A 22,692-nucleotide genomic window follows, 5' to 3' on the forward strand; every position below is an offset into this window, starting at 1 on the left:
ATGTGTCAGTGAGGACAGGACTGCATGTTACAGGGCAGTGACATGATGTGAGGAGGGGAATGGAGGCAGCAGGAAGCCACAGACTGAGAGTTATATAGTGGGAGGAGCAGGGTCCCCCAGCAGCACAAAGTATATCAGGAGATGAGTGATGTGACAGTGAGGACAGGGCTGCATGTAACAGGGGAAGTGATATAATGTGAGGAAGGGAATGGAGGCAGCAGGAAGCCACAGACTGAGAGTTATATAGTGGGAGGCGCAGGGTTCCCCAGCAGCACAGAGTATATCAGGAGATGAGTGATGTGTCAGTGAGGACAGAGCTGCATGTGACAGGGGCAGTGATATGATGTGAGGAGGGGAGTGGAGGCAGCAGGAAGCCATAGACTGAGAGTTATATAGTGGGAGGCGCAAGGTTCCCCAGCAGCACAGAGTATATCAGGAGATGAGTGATGTGTCAGTGAGGACAGGACTGCATGTGACAGGGGCAGTGATATGATGTGAGGAAGGGAATGGAGGCAGCAGGAAGCCACAGACTGAGAGTTATATAGTGGGAGGCGCAGGGTTCCCCAGCAGCACAGAGTATATCAGGAGATGAGTGATGTGTCAGTGAGGACAGAGCTGCATGTGACAGGGGCAGTGATATGATGTGAGGAGGGGAGTGGAGGCAGCAGGAAGCCATAGACTGAGAGTTATATAGTGGGAGGCGCAAGGTTCCCCAGCAGCACAGAGTATATCAGGAGATGAGTGATGTGTCAGTGAGGACAGGACTGCATGTGACAGGGCAGTGACATGATGTGAGGAGTGGAATGGAGGCAGCAGGAAGCCACAAACTGAGAGTTATATAGTGGGAGGAGCAGGGTCCCCAGCAGCACAGAGTATATCAGGAGATGAGTGATGTGACAGTGAGGACAGGGCTGCATGTAACAGGGGAAGTGATATGATGTGAGGAAGGGAATGGAGGCAGCAGGAAGCCACAGGCTGAGAATTATATAGTGGGAGGAGCAGGGTCCCCAGTAGCACAGAGTATATCAGGAGATGAGTGATGTGTCAGTGAGGACAGGGCTGCATGTGACAGGGGAAGTGACATGTGAGAAGAGAAACACCATGCCCTTAAACACAAAAGGAGTTTATTTAGGAAGCTGCGGATTGTAAAACATGGCGCTTATGATTACGATTATGCCCAATATTGAAAAGGACAAAGCTTTTACTAGCCATTTTACATAAATTAACCCCAAAATAACTGTTTGGTGCCCGGTCCTAACCAACCACCTACACCCCAAGGTATTCCCTGTGGATCCCTATGGACCCTGAAGAAAAAACTGTGTTTCGATTGTCAATTTCCTTTTATGGGTAATCGGCCCAGGATCACCACAGCCATGCAGAGGAGCCACTAGAATGGGTAAACGCCACATCATCGCTCTGGGCCATGGTGCAGTGGGTAGTGAATTCTGGTCACGCTCAGCTTCCAAAATCAATCCACGTATCACCATTTTAAAGGTTATTACAACTTCATGAGGAAAACAATCTTTTAAGGCCAAATGTGCGCTGGGGGTTATTTAGAGTTGTTAGCAAACAAAAAAAAAAACAGCAATTGGACAAAACCAATCTAACTCTCTCTGCACATGTTACATCTGCCCCACCTGCAGTGCAACATGGTTTTGCCCAATTGCTGACTTTTTTGGTTTGTTAGCAACTAATGAATAACCCCCCTGATCAGTACATGATATCTAGTAGAGAAGGAACATCCTAATGCATCCAAACTTATGTACCAACACTTGGTGGTCTATTCAGTTGCGGGTAATGGCTCCGTCGCAGCGGAAATACCAACAATGCAACATCAAATTCCTTCTCACAGGAGGCGATAGACTGATAATCTCCTGCCACAGAGCTGGTATAAGTTCTGATGGTGAACCCGATGGTGGCATCTAAAGAAGATGCTCATATGAAGATTCTCAATCAAAGCGGACGCTTCAGTCCCTCCACACAGTGACGCCAAGAAGGGGGGCGCGTACAAATTAGCTGGGCTGCTGGAGGGGCCTGGTGGAGTCCCAGGTCCGCTACCCCCCCCCCCAGTATACCTGTGCTATGGCCGGCAACGGTGGTGGCATCTTCCCACTAATCTTAGGGAAGATGGCGCCGCACATAGAAAGCAAACACACAAATCAGGCCCTGTAACCAGCACACAGAACTGAGTTACTATGGTAGTCAGTGACACTTCTCTGTGCTGCCTGTGTTGTGGCTACAGCCAGAATATGGGAGCATGATAAGTACAGACATCTGTGATCAGCTGCGCTGTGTGTTGTGGCTACAGCCAGGATATGGGAGCATGATAAGTACAGACACCTGTGATCAGCTGTGCTGTGTGTTGTGGCTACAGCCAGAATATGGGAGCATGATAAGTACAGATGCCTGTGATCAGCTGTGCTGCATGTTATAGCTACAGCCAGGATATGGGAGCATGATAAGTACAGACACCTGTGATCAGCTGTGCTGTGTGTTGTGGCTACAGCCAGAATATGGGAGCATGATAAGTACAGATGCCTGTGATCAGCTGTGCTGCGTGTTGTGGCTACAGCCAGGATATGGGAGCATGATAAGTACAGACGCCTATGATCAGCTGTGCTGCGTGTTATAGCTACAGCCAGGATATGGGAGCATGATAAGTACAGACACCTGTGATCAGCTGTGCTGCATATTATAGCTACAGCCAGGATATGGGAGCATGATAAGTACAGATGCCTGTGACCAGCTGTGCTGCATGTTATAGCTACAGCCAGGATATGGGAGCATGATAAGTACAGACACCTGTGATCAGCTGTGCTGCATATTATAGCTACAGCCAGGATATGGGAGCATAAGTACAGACACCTGTGATCAGCTGTGCTGCATGTTATAGCTACAGCCAGGATATGGGAGCATGATAAGTACAGACACCTGTGATCAGCTGTGCTGCGTGTTATAGCTACAGCCAGGATATGGGAGCATAATAAGTACAGACATCTGTGATCAGCTGTGCTGCGTGTTATAGCTACAGCCAGGATATGGGAGCATGATAAGTACAGATTCCTGTGATCAGCTGCGCTGTGTGTTGTGGCTACAGCCAGAATATGGGAGCATGATAAGTACAGATGCCTGTGATCAGCTGTGCTGCATGTTATAGCTACAGCCAGGATATGGGAGCATGATAAGTACAGACACCTGTGATCAGCTGTGCTGCATGTTGTGGCTACAGCCAGGATATGGGAGCATGATAAGTACAGACACCTGTGATCAGCTGTGCTGTGTGTTGTGGCTACAGCCAGGATATGGGAGCATGATAAGTACAGACACCTGTGATCAGCTGTGCTGTGTGTTGTGGCTACAGCCAGAATATGGGAGCATGATAAGTACAGATGCCTGTGATCAGCTGTGCTGCGTGTTGTGGCTACAGCCAGGATATGGGAGCATGATAAGTACAGACGCCTATGATCAGCTGTGCTGCGTGTTATAGCTACAGCCAGGATATGGGAGCATGATAAGTACAGACACCTGTGATCAGCTGTGCTGCATATTATAGCTACAGCCAGGATATGGGAGCATGATAAGTACAGATGCCTGTGACCAGCTGTGCTGCATGTTATAGCTACAGCCAGGATATGGGAGCATGATAAGTACAGACACCTGTGATCAGCTGTGCTGCATATTATAGCTACAGCCAGGATATGGGAGCATAAGTACAGACACCTGTGATCAGCTGTGCTGCATGTTATAGCTACAGCCAGGATATGGGAGCATGATAAGTACAGACACCTGTGATCAGCTGTGCTGCGTGTTATAGCTACAGCCAGGATATGGGAGCATAATAAGTACAGACATCTGTGATCAGCTGTGCTGTGTGTTATAGCTACAGCCAGGATATGGGAGCATGATAAGTACAGATTCCTGTGATCAGCTGCGCTGTGTGTTGTGGCTACAGCCAGAATATGGGAGCATGATAAGTACAGATGCCTGTGATCAGCTGTGCTGCATGTTATAGCTACAGCCAGGATATGGGAGCATGATAAGTACAGACACCTGTGATCAGCTGTGCTGCATGTTGTGGCTACAGCCAGGATATGGGAGCATGATAAGTACAGACACCTGTGATCAGCTGTGCTGCGTGTTGTGGCTACAGCCAGGATATGGGAGCATGATAAGTACAGATGCCTGTGACCAGCTGTGCTGTGTGTTATAGCTACAGCCAGGATATGGGAGCATGATAAGTACAGATGCCTGTGATCAGCTGTGCTGCGTGTTGTGGCTACAGCCAGGCTATCGGAGCATGATAAGTACAGACACCTGTGATCAGCTGTGCTGCATGTTGTGGCTACAGCCAGGCTATCAGAGCATGATAAGTACAGACGCCTGTGATCAGCTGTGCTGCATGTTGTGGCTACAGCCAGGATATGGGAGCATGATAAGTACAGATGCCTGTGACCAGCTGTGCTGCGTGTTATAGCTACAGCCAGGATATGGGAGCATGATAAGTACAGATGCCTGTGACCAGCTGTGCTGCGTGTTGTGGCTACAGCCAGGCTATCGGAGCATGATAAGTACAGATGCCTGTGATCAGTTGTGCTGCGTGTTATAGCTACAGCCAGGATATGGGAGCATGATAAGTACAGACGCCTGTGATCAGTTGTGCTGCGTGTTATAGCTACAGCCAGGATATGGGAGCATGATAAGTACAGACACCTGTGATCAGCTGTGCTGCATATTATAGCTACAGCCAGGATATGGGAGCATGATAAGTACAGACACCTGTGATCAGCTGTGCTGCATGTTATAGCTACAGCCAGGATATGGGAGCATGATAAGTACAGACACCTGTGATCAGCTGTGCTGCGTGTTATAGCTACAGCCAGGATATGGGAGCATAATAAGTACAGACATCTGTGATCAGCTGTGCTGCGTGTTATAGCTACAGCCAGGATATGGGAGCATGATAAGTACAGATTCCTGTGATCAGCTGCGCTGTGTGTTGTGGCTACAGCCAGAATATGGGAGCATGATAAGTACAGATGCCTGTGATCAGCTGTGCTGCATGTTATAGCTACAGCCAGGATATGGGAGCATGATAAGTACAGACACCTGTGATCAGCTGTGCTGCATGTTGTGGCTACAGCCAGGATATGGGAGCATGATAAGTACAGACACCTGTGATCAGCTGTGCTGCGTGTTGTGGCTACAGCCAGGATATGGGAGCATGATAAGTACAGATGCCTGTGACCAGCTGTGCTGTGTGGTATAGCTACAGCCAGGATATGGGAGCATGATAAGTACAGATGCCTGTGATCAGCTGTGCTGCGTGTTGTGGCTACAGCCAGGCTATCGGAGCATGATAAGTACAGACACCTGTGATCAGCTGTGCTGCATGTTGTGGCTACAGCCAGGCTATCAGAGCATGATAAGTACAGACGCCTGTGATCAGCTGTGCTGCATGTTGTGGCTACAGCCAGGATATGGGAGCATGATAAGTACAGATGCCTGTGACCAGCTGTGCTGCGTGTTATAGCTACAGCCAGGATATGGGAGCATGATAAGTACAGATGCCTGTGACCAGCTGTGCTGCGTGTTGTGGCTACAGCCAGGCTATCGGAGCATGATAAGTACAGACGCCTGTGATCAGTTGTGCTGCATGTTATAGCTACAGCCAGGATATGGGAGCATGATAAGTACAGACGCCTGTGATCAGCTGTGCTGCATGTTGTGGCTACAGCCAGGATATGGGAGCATGATAAGTACAGACACCTGTGATCAGCTGTGCTGCGTGTTATAGCTACAGCCAGGATATGGGAGCATGATAAGTACAGACGCCTGTGTTCAGCTGTGCTGCGTGTTGTGGCTACAGCCAGGATATGGGAGCATGATAAGTACAGACGCCTATGATCAGCTGTGCTGCGTGTTATAGCTACAGCCAGGATATGGGAGCATGATAAGTACAGACGCCTGTGATCAGCTGTGCTGCGTGTTATAGCTACAGCCAGGATATGGGAGCATGATTAGTACAGACGCCTGTGATCAGCTGTGCTGCATGTTGTGGCTACAGCCAGGATATGGGAGCATGATAAGTACAGACGCCTGTGATCAGTTGTGCTGCGTGTTATAGCTACAGCCAGGATATGGGAGCATGATAAGTACAGACGCCTGTGATCAGCTGTGCTGCATGTTGTGGCTACAGCCAGGATATGGGAGCATGATAAGTACAGACACCTGTGATCAGCTGTGCTGCGTGTTATAGCTACAGCCAGGATATGGGAGCATGATAAGTACAGACGCCTGTGATCAGCTGTGCTGCGTGTTGTGGCTACATGTACTGCGTGTTGTGGCTACAGCCAGGATATGGGAGCATGATAAGTACAGACGCCTATGATCAGCTGTGCTGCGTGTTATAGCTACAGCCAGGATATGGGAGCATGATAAGTACAGACGCCTGTGATCAGCTGTGCTGCGTGTTATAGCTACAGCCAGGATATGGGAGCATGATAAGTACAGATGCCTGTGATCAGCTGTGCTGCATGTTGTGGCTACAGCCAGGATATGGGAGCATGATAAGTACAGACGCCTGTGATCAGCTGTGCTGCGTGTTGTGGCTACAGCCAGGATATGGGAGCATGATAAGTACAGGCGCCTGTGATCAGCTGTGCTGCGTGTTGTGGCTACAGCCAGGATATGGGAGCATGATAAGTACAGACGCCTGTGACCAGCTGTGCTGCGTGTTATAGCTACAGCCAGGATATGGGAGCATGATAAGTACAGATGCCTGTGACCAGCTGTGCTGCGTGTTGTGGCTACAGCCAGGCTATCGGAGCATGATAAGTACAGACGCCTGTGATCAGTTGTGCTGCGTGTTATAGCTACAGCCAGGATATGGGAGCATGATAAGTACAGACGCCTGTGATCAGCTGTGCTGCATGTTGTGGCTACAGCCAGGATATGGGAGCATGATAAGTACAGACACCTGTGATCAGCTGTGCTGCGTGTTATAGCTACAGCCAGGATATGGGAGCATGATAAGTACAGACGCCTGTGATCAGCTGTGCTGTGTGTTATAGCTACAGCCAGGATATGGGAGCATGATAAGTACAGATGCCTGTGATCAGCTGTGCTGCGTGTTGTGGCTACAGCCAGGCTATCGGAGCATGATAAGTACAGACACCTGTGATCAGCTGTGCTGCATGTTGTGGCTACAGCCAGGCTATCAGAGCATGATAAGTACAGACGCCTGTGATCAGCTGTGATGCATGTTGTGGCTACAGCCAGGATATGGGAGCATGATAAGTACAGATGCCTGTGACCAGCTGTGCTGCGTGTTATAGCTACAGCCAGGATATGGGAGCATGATAAGTACAGATGCCTGTGACCAGCTGTGCTGCGTGTTGTGGCTACAGCCAGGCTATCGGAGCATGATAAGTACAGACGCCTGTGATCAGTTGTGCTGCGTGTTATAGCTACAGCCAGGATATGGGAGCATGATAAGTACAGACGCCTGTGATCAGTTGTGCTGCGTGTTATAGCTACAGCCAGGATATGGGAGCATGATAAGTACAGACACCTGTGATCAGATGTGCTGCATATTATAGCTACAGCCAGGATATGGGAGCATGATAAGTACAGACACCTGTGATCAGCTGTGCTGCATGTTATAGCTACAGCCAGGATATGGGAGCATGATAAGTACAGACACCTGTGATCAGCTGTGCTGCGTGTTATAGCTACAGCCAGGATATGGGAGCATAATAAGTACAGACATCTGTGATCAGCTGTGCTGCGTGTTATAGCTACAGCCAGGATATGGGAGCATGATAAGTACAGATTCCTGTGATCAGCTGCGCTGTGTGTTGTGGCTACAGCCAGAATATGGGAGCATGATAAGTACAGATGCCTGTGATCAGCTGTGCTGCATGTTATAGCTACAGCCAGGATATGGGAGCATGATAAGTACAGACACCTGTGATCAGCTGTGCTGCATGTTGTGGCTACAGCCAGGATATGGGAGCATGATAAGTACAGACACCTGTGATCAGCTGTGCTGCGTGTTGTGGCTACAGCCAGGATATGGGAGCATGATAAGTACAGATGCCTGTGACCAGCTGTGCTGTGTGTTATAGCTACAGCCAGGATATGGGAGCATGATAAGTACAGATGCGTGTGATCAGCTGTGCTGCGTGTTGTGGCTACAGCCAGGCTATCGGAGCATGATAAGTACAGACACCTGTGATCAGCTGTGCTGCATGTTGTGGCTACAGCCAGGCTATCAGAGCATGATAAGTACAGACGCCTGTGATCAGCTGTGCTGCATGTTGTGGCTACAGCCAGGATATGGGAGCATGATAAGTACAGATGCCTGTGACCAGCTGTGCTGCGTGTTATAGCTACAGCCAGGATATGGGAGCATGATAAGTACAGATGCCTGTGACCAGCTGTGCTGCGTGTTGTGGCTACAGCCAGGCTATCGGAGCATGATAAGTACAGACGCCTGTGATCAGTTGTGCTGCGTGTTATAGCTACAGCCAGGATATGGGAGCATGATAAGTACAGACGCCTGTGATCAGCTGTGCTGCATGTTGTGGCTACAGCCAGGATATGGGAGCATGATAAGTACAGACACCTGTGATCAGCTGTGCTGCGTGTTATAGCTACAGCCAGGATATGGGAGCATGATAAGTACAGACGCCTGTGATCAGCTGTGCTGCGTGTTGTGGCTACAGCCAGGATATGGGAGCATGATAAGTACAGACGCCTATGATCAGCTGTGCTGCGTGTTATAGCTACAGCCAGGATATGGGAGCATGATAAGTACAGACGCCTGTGATCAGCTGTGCTGCGTGTTATAGCTACAGCCAGGATATGGGAGCATGATAAGTACAGACGCCTGTGATCAGCTGTGCTGCATGTTGTGGCTACAGCCAGGATATGGGAGCATGATAAGTACAGACGCCTGTGATCAGTTGTGCTGCGTGTTATAGCTACAGCCAGGATATGGGAGCATGATAAGTACAGACGCCTGTGATCAGCTGTGCTGCATGTTGTGGCTACAGCCAGGATATGGGAGCATGATAAGTACAGACACCTGTGATCAGCTGTGCTGCGTGTTATAGCTACAGCCAGGATATGGGAGCATGATAAGTACAGACGCCTGTGATCAGCTGTGCTGTGTGTTGTGGCTACAGCCAGGATATGGGAGCATGATAAGTACAGACGCCTATGATCAGCTGTGCTGCGTGTTATAGCTACAGCCAGGATATGGGAGCATGATAAGTACAGACGCCTGTGATCAGCTGTGCTGCGTGTTATAGCTACAGCCAGGATATGGGAGCATGATAAGTACAGACGCCTGTGATCAGCTGTGCTGCATGTTGTGGCTACAGCCAGGATATGGGAGCATGATAAGTACAGACGCCTGTGATCAGCTGTGCTGCGTGTTGTGGCTACAGCCAGGATATGGGAGCATGATAAGTACAGGCGCCTGTGATCAGCTGTGCTGCGTGTTGTGGCTACAGCCAGGATATGGGAGCATGATAACTACAGACACCTGTGATCAGCTGTGCTGCGTGTTGTGGCTACAGCCAGGATATGGGAGCATGATAAGTACAGACGCCTGTGACCAGCTGTGCTGCGTGTTATAGCTTCAGCCAGGATATGGGAGCATGATAAGTACAGATGCCTGTGACCAGCTGTGCTGCGTGTTGTGGCTACAGCCAGGCTATCGGAGCATGATAAGTACAGACGCCTGTGATCAGTTGTGCTGCGTGTTATAGCTACAGCCAGGATATAGGAGCATGATAAGTACAGACGCCTGTGATCAGCTGTGCTGCATGTTGTGGCTACAGCCAGGATATGGGAGCATGATAAGTACAGACACCTGTGATCAGCTGTGCTGCGTGTTATAGCTACAGCCAGGATATGGGAGCATGATAAGTACAGACGCCTGTGATCAGCTGTGCTGCGTGTTGGGGCTACAGCCAGGATATGGGAGCATGATAAGTACAGACGCCTGTGATCAGCTGTGCTGCGTGTTATAGCTACAGCCAGGATATGGGAGCATGATAAGTACAGACGCCTGTGATCAGCTGTGCTGCGTGTTATAGCTACAGCCAGGATATGGGAGCATGATAAGTACAGACGCCTGTGATCAGCTGTGCTGCATGTTGTGGCTACAGCCAGGATATGGGAGCATGATAAGTACAGACGCCTGTGATCAGCTGTGCTGCGTGTTGTGGCTACAGCCAGGATATGGGAGCATGATAAGTACAGGCGCCTGTGATCAGCTGTGCTGCGTGTTGTGGCTACAGCCAGGATCTGGGAGCATGATAAGTACAGACGCCTGTGATCAGCTGTGCTGCGTGTTATAGCTACAGCCAGGATATGGGAGCATGATAAGTACAGACACCTGTGATCAGCTGTGCTGCGTGTTGTGGCTACAGCCAGGATATGGGAGCATGATAAGTACAGACGCCTGTGATCAGCTGTGCTGCGTGTTATAGCTACAGCCAGGATATGTGGAGCATGATAAGTACAGACGCCTGTGATCAGCTGTGCTGCGTGTTGTGGCTACAGCCAGGATATGGGAGCATGATAAGTACAGACGCCTGTGATCAGCTGTGCTGCGTGTTATAGCTACAGCCAGGATATGGGAGCATGATAAGTACAGACGCCTGTGATCAGCTGTGCTGCATGTTGTGGCTACAGCCAGGCTATCAGAGCATGATAAGTACAGACACCTCTCTGGGGGTCCTCATACATAAAGGTTTAGTACAAGTGTGACTATAAGGCTACGCACCTGCTGGTGACACAATTATGCACTTAGAATGTGTAGTTAGTGCAAGTGATTGGTTGTGAAAATAGAAATCATTGCTGATTGCAGTTTTACAGACACTGTCTTGTGGTATATCAGACAGTGCTCGTTCTGTTTCAATGTATCTGATATATTTTCCGGCACCGGATGTCTATTACACATGCGTTTTCATTAGGTGGAGCTATAAACAGTTAAGAGGAAAGTCCAGGTAGAGACCATTTTGTCCCTCCCGGAATGGGTCACGCTGGGAGGGGTGCACAATCTAATATACAATATACAGTAAACCCCTCGTTCCCCCGGAGCCTCCCTGTTTTAAGTGCCTCTGACTCCTCAGGGCTTAATCCGGTCCTGCAGCAGCCTACCGTGTGCCTTACTGCACTCCGACAGCCTTATATGGTGTTACCAGTCTGCTATCTAGGAGCGGCAATGTGTTCTGACACTGTCCCTGGCCTCTGAAGTGGGAGAATAAAATGGTTCTGAACACTATAACCTTATTAGTGAAGTCATCCTTGAAGGGGTACAATAGGCACAAGGAAAACGATTGTATTCTGCATAAACAAAACACGCGTTCCATCTCCTCCCTTCAGAGCCATTGCGGAACTTTCACAGCGGCATTAAGCGCTTTGTGCCGGTGAATTCAGTTACCTTTCACACTCTTCCCTTGGAATCTTCGATGTTTTTGTCATCGTTCTGACAAGGCTATATTCTTTCAGCATAAAAGTTGAATCGTGCATTTTGTCAAATAGCTGCTAGCATATGCCAAGGTTAAAAATAAATTGCAGTTTGGAAATCACGCACGGTGACCCTTTACATGCCGTATTTCCACAGTAATGGGGCTAATTCAGGTTGGATCGCGATCCAACCGGAATTTTTACGATGGCCCCGCAGGCGCATGCGCAGCTTCCGTCCTGCGCGTGCGCCCGCACTTTCTGCGGGGGGGTGGGGGGGAGGAGAAAAAGTAATCGCCTCAAGTAGGCAGAGGCGGTCGTGGGTCAGACGGCCATGTTCCGTTTCCAGGGAGGAGACGGAGCGTTGCGGGAAGGGGGGTGACCCGCATGGTGGGCGGAGGCGGACGAACGGAGGCGTGTCGGGGGCGTGCTCGCGGCTGCTGCATGACGTCACAAGCAGCCGCCGCAACAGGTAAAAGGCCGTCGGGACTCCTGCGGCCGCAGCTAAGCCGCGCCAGCAGGAGTCCTCTTTAGTTTCGGCTGACAAGCAGAAATTGCGAAACGATCGCAATTTCTGCTTGTTGAACGGGGGAGGCGGCCCCCAGGATGCGACCAAAAGGATAGCAAATTATGCTGATAATCAGAATTTGCTATCCCTACTGAACTAGCCCCATAATCCCATGTCCAAGGGTTATGGAAAGGAAGATGCCAGATGCATCAAGGGTTAACAGTCGGTGTGCAAAAAAAGCATACGAGTTTATGGCAGTGCGCTAAACCGTAACATTACTGATTACTGTAAAAAACAAGGTGTGCTTTCCTGTATGAAGTTCTTTATTCAAAGTTGTTTCACACATATTTCCGTTCAGGATGGCATGGTTGGTGTAGTGCAGCAGTCTCCAACCCATCGCTCACAAGCAATGGGTAGCTCGCTATCGCAATCCGGGTAGCTCGACCCCTGTGGTGGCTGCTACTGCCCGAGCTCAGGAGGAGTCCGCAATTGACTCCCCCCGCCTGTCCATAGCACTCCTCCACCTCGGAGGAGACAGATGCTAGAGGTTATACTTGACCTCTAGCGCCTAACAGGAAGCACAGCACTACAGCATTACCCAGAAGTACTGGGAGCACTCAGCGCTGGCGCCGCCGGGAGAAGATGCCGTTTTCTGCAAAGCTGCATCTTATGCCATGAAACCCAGAACAAAGAGCATGACACCCAGAGCATGAAACCCCTGTCAACGAGCATGACACCCCTAACAACGAGCAGGAACCCCTGGCAACGAGCATGACACCCAGAGCATGAAACCTCTGGCAACGAGCATGACACCCCTAACAACGAGCATGAAACCCTTGGCAACGAGCATGACACCCAGAGCATGAAACCCCTGGCTACAAGCATTATACCCCTGACAACAAGCATTGCACCCCTGTCTACAAGCATGACACCCAGAGTGTGAAACCCCTGACAACGAGCATGGAACCCAGAGCATGAAACCCATGGCAATGAGAACAGAACCCCGAGCATGAAACCCCTGGCAATGAAAATGGAACCCCTGGCAACGAGCATAAGACCCCTGACAACGAGCAAGTAATTTAAAAGTAATTAGAAGCCTTACTGTGGGACATAACGTGTAATGGGCAGTACGGTGTGTGGGATAATGTGTAATGGGTATTACGGTGTGTGGCATAATGTGTAATGGGCATTATGGTGTGTGGCATAATGTGTAATGGGCATTACGGTGTGTGGCATAATGTGTAATGGGCATTATGGTGTGTGGCATAATGTGTAATGGGCATTACGGTGTGTGGCATAATGTGTAATGGGCATTATGGTGTGTGGCATAATGTGTAATGGGCATTACGGTGTGTGGCATAATGTGTAATAAGCATTACGGTGTGGCATAATGTGTAATGGGCATTACGGTGTGTGTCATAATGTGTAATGGGCCTTACGGTGTGTGGCATAATGTGTAATTGGCCTTACGGTGTGTGGCATAATGTGTAATAGGCATTACGGTGTGTGGCATAAGGTGTCAAAGGCATTACGGTGTGTGGTATAATGTGTCAGGGGCATTGTGGTGTGTGGCATAAAGTATCACGGGCATTACAGTGTGTGGCATAATTTATCATGGGCATTGCAACACTATCACTGTATTAATTTAATGTATTGTTAGTTTTCTATTAAACATTTATTTAATTTTCATTAAATGACCTTAAATTTTTCGGTTATTTGACAGATTTTTTTTTTTTTTTTAAATGTTAGTAGCTCTTCAGGAGGTTTAATTTTTCTTGAGTAGCTCACACCCCAATTAAGGTTGGAGACCACTGGTATAATGGTTAGAATTACTGTCTCATAAGTGAGGTCATGGGGGGGGATGTAATAGGGTGTGAGAATTAGAAAGTGAGAGATTTTGGGAGAGTTCTACAGGTTTTATTTTTAAAGTGGCAATCATTTACATCGCAAAACCAGGTTGATTTTGGGGGTAATTCTGAGTTGATCGCAGCGGGAACTTTGTTAGCAGTTGGGCAAAACCATGGGGGTCATTCCGAGTTGTTCGCTCTGTAAATTTTTTTGCATCGCAGCGATTTTCCGCTTAGTGCACATGCGCCATGTCCGCACTGCGACTGCGCCAAGTAAATTTGCTATGCAGTTAGGAATTTTACTCACAGTTTTTTCCTCGTTCTGGTGATTGTAATGTGATTGACAGGAAGTGGGTGTTTCTGGGCGGAAACAGGCCGTTTTATGGGTGTGTGTGAAAAAACGCTACCGTTTCTGGGAAAAACACGGGAGTGGCTGGAGAAACGGAGGAGTGTCTGGGCGAACGCTGGGTGTGTTTGTGACGTCAAACCAGGAACGACAAGCACTGAACTGATCGCAGATGCCGAGTAAGTTTGAAGCTACTCAGAAACTGCTAAGAGGACAGTGTAATTGCAATTTTGAGAATCTTTCGTTCGCAATTTTAAGAAGCTAAGATTCACTCCCAGTAGGCGGCGGCTTAGCGTGTGTAAAGCTGCTAAAAGCAGCTTGCGAGCGAACAACTCGGAATGACCCCCTATGTGCACTGCAGAGGGGGCAGATATAACATGTGCAGAGAGAGATAGATTTGGGTGTGGTGAGTTCAATCTGCTATCTAAATTGCAGTGTAAAAATAAAGCAGCCAGTATTTACCCTGCACAGAAACAAAATAACCCACCCAAATCTAACTCTCTCTGCAAATGTTATATCTGCCCCACCTGCAGTACACATGGGGGGTCATTCCGAGTTGTTCGCTCGCAAGCGGATTTTAGCAGATTTGCTCATGCTAAGCCGCCGCCTACTGGGAGTGAATCTTAGCATCTTAAAATTGCGAACGATGTATTCGCAATATTGCGATTACACACCTCGTAGCAGTTTCTGAGTAGCTCCAGACTTACTCGGCATCTGCGATCAGTTCAGTGCTTGTCGTTCCTGGTTTGACGTCACAAACACACCCAGCGTTCGCCCAGACACTCCCCCGTTTCTCCGGCCACTCCTGCGTTTTTTCCGGAAACTGTAGCGTTTTTTCCCACACGCCCATAAAACGGCCTGTTTCCGCCCAGTAACACCCATTTCCTGTCAATCACATTACGATCGCCAGAACGATGAAAATGCCGTGAGTAAAATTCCTAACTGCATAGCAAATTTACTTGGCGCAGTCGCAGTGCGGACATTGCGCATGCGCATTAAGCGGAAAATCGCTGCGATGCGAAGATTTTTACCGAGCGAACAACTCGGAATGACCCCCATGGTTTTGCCCAACTGCTAAAAATTTTCCTACTGCGATCAACTTGGAATTACCCCCTTTGCCATTAAATGATTGGCACTTTAAGAAAACAGGAGAACTTTCCTAAAATCTCTCACTATCTGATTCTCACACCCTATTACATTCCCCCCAATGAGTGGAATTCCTGATGAAGACACAATCTATGTGGATTTCTCATGTTCTCCCCTTGCTTTTGTGGGTTCTCTTCAGGTGCCTCCAATTTCCTCCCACACTCCAAAAACATATTGGAAGGTTAATTGACTGTTGACAAAGATTAATCCTAGTGTGTGTCCATGTGATAGGGAACAGAGGGGACGATGTACGTACGTATCATGCCGCTATATATCTCCATGCTTCGCCTCATTAGAGAGGCGAAGCATGAAAGTACATCGATGAGATGTAAGAATATTTTGTTTGCCGGAGCGGGGGAGTGAAAACTCCCTCCTCCAGTGATCCCCGTTAGAGAGCTGATGCGCCGTGTCTCTCCCCCAGCCGCCTCCCGCGCACATGCATGAGATTTTGCTACTCTCGCGAGATCTCACATGCTGCCTGGAGCCTGCACCTGCCACAGCCAGGCACAGAACTGTCCTTGCTGTGGATATAGGGCAATGACACCTGCAGCTGTCAAAATCGATACCTGCAGGGGTCGGAATATTCGGTTCCACTGACCTCTCATACATTGTCCTGCATATCGGCGTGCGATATTTTAGCACGCCGATATAGACAGGGGCACGTAGCGGCCCTGTCACTCAGCACGCACCGTCGCAGTCTTACATGGGGGAGAAACGGTATCAGGGCACATAATGCTTCTTACATCTACCCCATAGATTGCAAGCTCCACCGGCGTTAGGACTGACATGAATGAGTGACATATTCTCTGCAAAGCTCCATGGTATATGTGTGTGCTATAAAAATAACTGTTAATAAAAATTATTATTAGATGGTTGAGTGTTATTGGTGGAAAAAATGGGCACGTATAGCAACATTTTATATTGGCAATGACTCCGGAGGGAATGTCCAAAAAGTAAGCAAATGGTTGCTACGAGTTACAGCGCATTTTTGCCTAATAACTTGTGTACCAGTGGCTTACTTCCCAACTTTTCATCTCCCGTGAGGCGGTGCCTGTGTAAGGGGGCATATGTGTGTCACAATGGGGGCGTTGAGGCACAAACATGTCTCGTCTATCACTAAAATCTCACAGGCAGCGCCACACAGTGGTGCAGAGCAGTATTACACTGGTTATACCACACAACTCTCCCACAGCTTGAACAATGGTACCAGCAGCTGTGATGGTGGGTCAGATCCTCAACTCTACTCAATGGGGACAGTTTGGAGGTAAACAGTCCGATAAATGTCCTCCAATACAGCAATTCCACACTTTCACCAGAATATTGCAGCAAAAGGGCCTACACCGGGGGCCCATCTCCTGCACACAGTGGAAGCAGGCATTTTGAATGTGATAAGGGCCCTACACACTTGCCGATAACAATGATAGACATGAATGATAAATCGTTCATATCGGTCAGTGTGTATGCATCAACGATGAACGATGCGCGGCCCTGCGATCGTTCATCGCTGATCTATCCTCGTTTATACATGCAAGTCAATTTGGACGATATAGATGTATGTGTTCTCATATCGTCCATCGATATCGTCCAGTGTGCAGGCAAGAATCGTTGGTAAAAAAAAACATAACATCCCTAAAATTGACCAGTGTGTAGGGCCCTTAAGAGTGTTGCCATATCAGCTCATGCGTCGTCTCTCCACATGCATCCAGACAGTGAGGGGCTGTCAGCTATCTGATTGGTAGATAGCTCCATCCACACACCAATCAGCATCCTGACACCATTCACTGTCTGGGTGCGGCTGGGAGGCAGGAAGAGAACGCTGCCTCACCACTCTGATTGTGTGACCACCACCTGGCTCTGCTCGGAGGCCCTGGTGCCTGTAGGTTAAGATGGCCCTGCCGTCACTGTGTGTAGCCAGCAAGCACTGAGGTAGAAAGATGACCATCTGCAGATCTCTACCCATAATTCCTTGTAACTGACGCACAGCCACTGTACAATGTTCCCATAAAAGCGGGCGCTCGGTCACAGTCACCGCATTGTGTAAGATAACCAGTATGTAAAACAGCTTTTGCAGCATAAACAGCATTATTTCAGCTTATCCCAGCCTCTTTGCTGTAATTACCTTATACGACAGGGAGCGATTATCCCTGACATCGTCATCGGAAGAGCTGCTGTAATTCTCAGACTTTGCTGCTCTGACGTCTGTCACGCCTGTAACATAAAGAAAATAATAGTGAGTAGCCGCGTTTGGGAGATGATGTCACCTGGCAGGGGATCCTGCATGGTCCTAGAGGCTCTGCTACGTCTGGCTTATGTCCCCTGCCTCAGGCCTTTTTCCTGACAGCTGCCGATAATGTGCTGGGTCGGTTGTATCTGTAACCGCCAATTAGCCGGGATGACAGTCCATGAACGCACTCTAAGTCATTATTGCTAATTAAAAATGGATGTTTGTAGTTTGCCATTTTGTACAGCTGATTGTGCGACGCTTGCCAACGCTCCGGTGATTCAGCGCGCAAAGAAGAATAAAAATAATGGCCCGTGCCAGCTCTTAGACTAATTACCCTCCTGTGTCTCCATGCGTCTGGCACCAATCTAACTGCCTGCCATCTGCTCAGTGTACGACGGTGGCATACCGTCTGTCGTTGTTTACAGCACTAAGTGTAACAGCGGTAAAAGGACGCGGAGATCGCGCCTTTATCACCATAAATATTTACTTTATTTGCTCCAATTAAAGACAATGCCACAACGGCACTTAAATATCTCAGGAGGATATGTACTAAGCAGTGATAAGAGTGGAGAGGTGAGCTAGTGGAGACGTTGCCCATGGCAACCAATCAGCTGCTCTGTATACTTTTATAGTATCCAAATTATAAATGTTACGCCAATGCTGATTGGTTGCAATGGGCAACTTCTCCACTGGCTCACTTCTCCACTTTTATCACTGCTTAGTACATCTCCCCCTCAGCAATCAATAAAGTAGTGACAGGACTCATCAGATAACATTACCTGGCACGTGGAACAATAAATAATAGGATTTTAAATACCTACCGGTAAATCCTTTTCTCGTAGTCCATAAGGGATATTGGGGACAGATTAGTACGATGGGGTATAGACGGGTCCAAAGGAGCCAGTGCACTTTAAATTTCTTCCTCTGGGTGTGCTGGCTCCTCCCCTCTATGTCTCCTCCTACAGGTCAGTTATAGGTAAAACATTGCCCGAATGAGAAAGGACATACTTGAGACAAGGAACATAACAAAAAGAGTGGTGAGATTTTCACACCAGCACACTAATATATGTATCTCTTAGCCAGCAACATCTGGCAACATTAACAGCAACAGCGGAACAGGAACATATAACAGAGAACCTGCAGAAAGTCACCGCACAGAGGCGGGCGCCCAATATCCCTTATGGACTACGAGAAAAGGATTTACCAGTAGGTATTTAAAATCCTATTTTCTCTAGCATCCATAAGGGATATTGGGGACAGATTAGTTTGATGGGGATGTCCCAAAGCTTCCAGAATGGGTGGGAACGTGCGGAGACATCTGCAGCACCGCCTGCCCAAACTGGATATCCTCTTTGGCCAGGGTATCAAACTTGTAGAACTTCACAAAGGTGTTCTTCCCCGACCAGGTAGCAGCTCGGCATAGTTGTAGGGCCGAGACTCCATGGGCAGCCGCCCAGGAAGTGCCCACCAACCTGGTAGAGTGGGCATTCAGGGACTGTGGAACAGGTAAGGCTGCCGACGCATAGGATTGTTGGATAGTAAGCCTAATCCAACGAGCAATGGACTGCTTTGAAGCAGGGCAACCCTTTTTCCGCGCATCATACAGCACGAACAAGGAATCCGTCTTTCTGATCCGAGCCGTCCTCTTGACATAGACTTTCAAGGCTCGCACTGCATCCAATGCCTCCGGAGGAGCAAAAGTGTCAGAACTGTACAGAATCACAATAGGTTGATTCAAGTTAAACGCGGAGACCACCTTCGGCAGGAACTGCTGTCTAGTCCTGAGCTCCGCTCTGTTCTCGTAAAAGACCAAGTAGGGACTTTTGCACGACAAGGCTCCCAATTCTGAGACACGCCTAGCAGAAGCCAGGGCCAGTAACATCACCGTTTTCCATGTGAGGTACTTATCTTCTACCGTCGTCAGAGGTTCAAACCAGGAGGACTGTAGAAAGCGTAACACTACATCCAGATCCCAAGGTGCCGTAGGCGGCACGAATGGAGGATGTATGTGAAGCACCCCTTGCAAGAAGGTCTGAACTTCGGCAAGAGAAGCCAACTTCTTCTGGAAGAAGATGGAAAGAGCTGCAATCTGAACCTTAATGGATCCCAGATGTAAGCCTTTATCCACTCCAGCCTTCAGGAAACGTAGGAACCTCCCCAAGTGGAATTCCGCAGAGGGATATGTGCGTTCCTCGCACCAGGAGACATATCTCCGCCAGATATGATGATAGTGTTTTGACGTCACAGGTTTTCTGGCTTGCACCATAGTGGCAAGGACCTTCTTGGAAAGCCCTTTGTGAGCTAGGATGTTCCACTCAACTTCCATGCTGTCAAACGAGGCCACCATAAGTCCGGGTAGACGGACGGTCCTTGTTGAAGAAGATCCCTTCTTAGTGGTAGAGGCCAAGGGTCCTCTATGGACATGTCCAGAAGAGCCGTGTAGCACGCTCTTCGGGGCCAATTCGGGGCAATCAAGATTGCTCTCCCTCTTTGATGCCTGATCCGCTTGAGCACCCTTGGGATCAGCGGAATCGGAGGAAACAGGTAGACCAGCTGGTAAGGCCAAGGCGATGCCAGCGCATCCACTGCGCTCGCCTGAGAGTCCCTGGTTCGTGAGCAATAGCAGCAAAGTTTCTTGTTGAGGAGAGAGGCCATCAAGTCGATCTGTGGGTATCACCACTTGTCGATGATCTGTTGAAACACCTGAGGGTGTAGTCCCCACTCCCCCGGGTGGAGGTTGTGGCGACTCAGGAAGTCCACTTCCCAGTTGTCCACTCCCGGAATGAAGATCGCGGACAGTGCTCTTGCATTTCTTTCTGCCCAGAGGAGTATTCTTGAAACTTCTCGCATGCAGGCCCTGCTTTTTGTTCCTCCATGTCGACTGATGTACGTGGCATTGTCCGACTGAACCTGGATCATCCGATCCCGGAGTAGAGGGGAGGCCTGAATCAGAGCATTGTAAATGGCTCGAAGTTCCAGGATGTTGATCAGAAGTAGGGCCTCTGGGGCAGACCACCTGCCCTGGAACTGCACCCCCTGGGGGACAGCTCCCCATTCTCTCAGACTCGCATCCGTCGTGAGGAGGATCCAATCCTGAATCCCAAAGCATCGATCTTCCAGCAGGTTGGAAGACTGTATCCACCACAGGAGTGAAATCCTGGCCTGGGGCGACAGCCAAATCATCCGGTACATCTGAAGATGGGAACCGAACCACTTGTTCAGGATGTCCAATTGGAACGGTCTGGTATGAAACCTTCCGAAACTGAATCACCTCGTACAAGGCAACCATCTTTCCCAACAATTATATGCAAAGATGAATGGAGACTCGAGCAGGTCAGGGCACGATGCGAACCATTTCTTGAAGAGTTCTCACTTTTTCCTCTGGGAGATACACTTTCTGTGCTACAGTATCCAGTAGCATTCCCAGAAACAAGAGCCGCTGAGACGGTTCCAGATGGGACTTCTGCAGGTTGAGGATCCACCCGTGGTGAGACAGAAGTTGGATAGTGCGATCTATATGGAGCAATAGAAGCTCCCTGGAACTCGCTTTTATCAGGAGATCGTCCAGGTATGGAATTACGTTGACCCCCTCCAGGTAAGGATTCAAGGACTTCAGATTCAGAATGGGTCTCACAGACCCGTCTGGTTTTGGTACTACAAACAGACTGGAGTAGTAACCTTGTCCTCGTTGTTGTGGGGGTACTGGAACAATGACCTGGGACTGGACCACCTTGCTGATGGCCAGTAGCAGCATACCTCGCATATTTTCCGAAGCTGGTAAGCTTGATTTGAAAAATCGTTGGGGAGGAGCACGGTCGAACTCCAGCTTGTAACACTGAGAGATAAGGTCCCTTACCCAAGCATCTTGGCAGGAACTGTCCCAGATGTGTTTGTAGTGACGTAACCGAGCTCCCACCACGAGATCCCCTCGGGGTGGGTGGGCATCGTCATGCTGAAGTCTGCGGAAACAGAATTGGTGCTCTGATCCTGAGAGCCGGCAACGGCTGGTTTCTTAGGCTTACCTCTGGTGCCTCTAGCTATGTTGGAGGCCCCCCTGGCCCTAGATCGAAATCTAGAGGACCGAAAGGACTGAGTAGATGGTCCCGGGTAGGTACGTCTAGCAGGTGGAGCTCCTGAAGGGAGAAGCGTGGATTTCCCAGCAGTAGAGTTGGAGATCCATGCGTCCAATTCACCTCCAAAGAGCCATTCACCTGTAAAGGGAAGAGATTCCACATTATGTTTGGAGTCAGCGTCAGCAATCCACAGATGCAACCATATGGCTCTGTGCGCAGACACAGCCATAGTAGAGGTCCTAGCATTAATATTGCCAATCTCTTTAAGGGATTCACAGAGGACTCTTGCCGTGTCCTGAATGTGTTTTAGAAATATTTGAGAAGCCCAGGAATGAATCGCACGTGTCATCCAGCAAACAGCAATGACCGGTCTTTGAGCTACACCTGCAGCAGTGTAGACAGATTTTAGAGTGGCCTCAATTTTCCTATCTGCCGGGTCCTTTACCATAAAGCAGCCCGGAGCAGGAAGTACCGCATTTTTAGAAAGGCGAAAGACTGAGACATCCACTGCTGGAGATTCTTCCCAGAATTTTCTGCCTTCAGGGGCAAAGGGGAATGTATGCAGAAACCGTTTGGACACCTGATATTTTTTATCCGGATTTTTCCAGGCTATTTTAAATAAGTCATCCAATTCCTTGGAATCTGGAAATGTGACTGGCAGTTTGTTTTGTGGGAGGAAAAATGATTGCTGAGTTGTAGCATCCTCGAGGGGGAGCTTTAACACAGCCAATATGAGGGGTTCAATACCCTGGGTAGGGGTGGAATCCCCACTTATCAGGTCCACATCATCCCCATCATCCTGTATATCATCATCATCATCATCATCATCATCATCATTATCTGATAAGAGTGCAGGTAGAGCATGTTTTTTGCCCCTGTAGCAGACAGGGGGGGTGTTTAGCAGTTAGACTTGCCACTGCTTGTCTGTTGCCTTTACAGTGAGCTGAGATGACATATCAGTCATCATAGTTTTGATAGCCCCCAACCAGGAGGGCTCTGGACTCTCCCCCACATGATATCAGCATTCTGAGATGACTGACTACACTGCTCACATGATATTGAGCAAG

The 22,692-nt window shown here is 48.9% G+C and overlaps 1 protein-coding gene across 8 annotated transcripts in view; it reads right to left on the reverse strand.

Moving 5' to 3' along the window:
- MICAL2 (microtubule associated monooxygenase, calponin and LIM domain containing 2) overlaps positions 1-22,692 on the reverse strand; it is a 278,508-nt gene that overhangs the window by 24,620 nt on the left and 231,196 nt on the right. For all 8 annotated transcript variants that reach the window (XM_063946422.1, XM_063946420.1, XM_063946416.1 and 5 more), the window contains one exon: positions 17,448-17,536. In XM_063946422.1, the coding sequence (XP_063802492.1) occupies positions 17,448-17,536 (89 nt within the window). The remainder of the gene's footprint in view (positions 1-17,447; positions 17,537-22,692) is intronic.

The sequence above is a fragment of the Pseudophryne corroboree genome, chromosome 11 (genome assembly GCF_028390025.1).
Source record: "Pseudophryne corroboree isolate aPseCor3 chromosome 11, aPseCor3.hap2, whole genome shotgun sequence".
Taxonomy (NCBI): domain Eukaryota; kingdom Metazoa; phylum Chordata; class Amphibia; order Anura; family Myobatrachidae; genus Pseudophryne; species Pseudophryne corroboree.